This window comes from Acanthisitta chloris, unplaced genomic scaffold (genome assembly GCF_000695815.1).
Source record: "Acanthisitta chloris isolate BGI_N310 unplaced genomic scaffold, ASM69581v1 scaffold13038, whole genome shotgun sequence".
Taxonomy (NCBI): domain Eukaryota; kingdom Metazoa; phylum Chordata; class Aves; order Passeriformes; family Acanthisittidae; genus Acanthisitta; species Acanthisitta chloris.
In genome coordinates this window covers 1,343-2,465 of record NW_008685424.1, presented here as the reverse complement: position 1 = coordinate 2,465, position 1,123 = coordinate 1,343, and the positions used below count along the sequence as shown (strand labels likewise).

General features: G+C 58.6%; 1 protein-coding gene across 1 annotated transcript in view; it reads left to right on the top strand.

Annotated features, from left to right (window-relative positions):
* LOC103807046 (ubiquitin carboxyl-terminal hydrolase 2-like) overlaps positions 1-77 on the top strand; it is a 1,596-nt gene extending 1,519 nt beyond the window's left edge. Inside the window, 1 exon segment of the mRNA XM_009079765.1 lies at positions 11-77. Within this exon segment, the coding sequence (XP_009078013.1) occupies positions 11-77 (67 nt within the window).
* Positions 78-1,123: the final 1,046 nt, after the last annotated feature.

Sequence of the window (1,123 nt, the reverse complement as noted above, 5' to 3'; positions counted from 1 at the left end):
TCCCCCCCAGCCACGTCCGCAGCAGCGATGCCTACCTGCTCTTCTACGAGCTGGCCAGTCCGTCCTCCCGCATGTAGCCAGCCCTGGGGACCTGCTGTGCCACCCCTCAGAGCTGGCTCCGACAGCATTGGGACCTTTGGCCCCCCAGGGCAAGGGGGAGATGAAGAGGAGAGACCCCGAGGTGGCTCCAGCAGGAGGCTGAGGGCAGCCAGGAGCAGCCCCCAAGCAAGGACATCCCAGCTCTGACCTGAGGCAGGACAGGGCTCAGGCAGCTCAGGCGCCTTCTGGTTGCTGGTGTTTGGTTTTTACACTGGGGTTTTAGTTTCCTTTTCCTTTTTTTTTTTGGTGTGTAATAAAAACCCAGAGCAAGGGACTCGACAGGAATGGGGCTACCTGCCCCATTGGCTCAGCCAGGACCTCTGCTCCCCTGGAGCAGGACCCAGAGCTGGGGACCCAGGAGAGCTTCACACATCCCTCCTGGCCTCTTGGCACTCCTCTCATCTGCTTGGCCATCCCAGAGGATTCACGAACTGCTCCCAACCTCCTCCCAGCACTCCAAACCTCCTGGCAAAGGACTGCAGCCCTCCAGTTGCCTCCGTCCCATCTCAGGCAGCACATCCCCAGCAGCTGCCCCACACACACTCCTCAAAGCAGCCTGAGCTCAGGCCCAGACTCATGGACAGGAGGGAGGAAATTTTGTGGAATTTATATGTTATTTATAGTGGACTTCGCTTCACCTGGAGCACCCCAACAATTCCTGCCTCTCCAGGGACTTGTGTTGGGGGATGCTTCGGGTAGGTTTTTACCTGCCTCCTCATACGACGGTGCCTTAACCCATTTAGGGGCATGAAGGGCCATTGGGGTTGCACAGGAACATCTGTCCTGTGGAGGAGAGGGAGGGGAGGACAGTGGCTTTCCGGGACCATCTGCAATTGGGGCTTTTTTCTCCCTGTGATCAGGAGCCCCCCTGGGTGCCCGGGGACCCTCCCTGCTGCTCTGTCCTCCAGCTAGCAAATGCCAGTGGCCTTTTTAGCCTTTTCTCTAATTTATTCTCCTCCCCATTCTGCCTTGCCTGAGGCATAGTGGGAGGAGAGATGGGCCCGACCCAGCACCATCCCAGCCC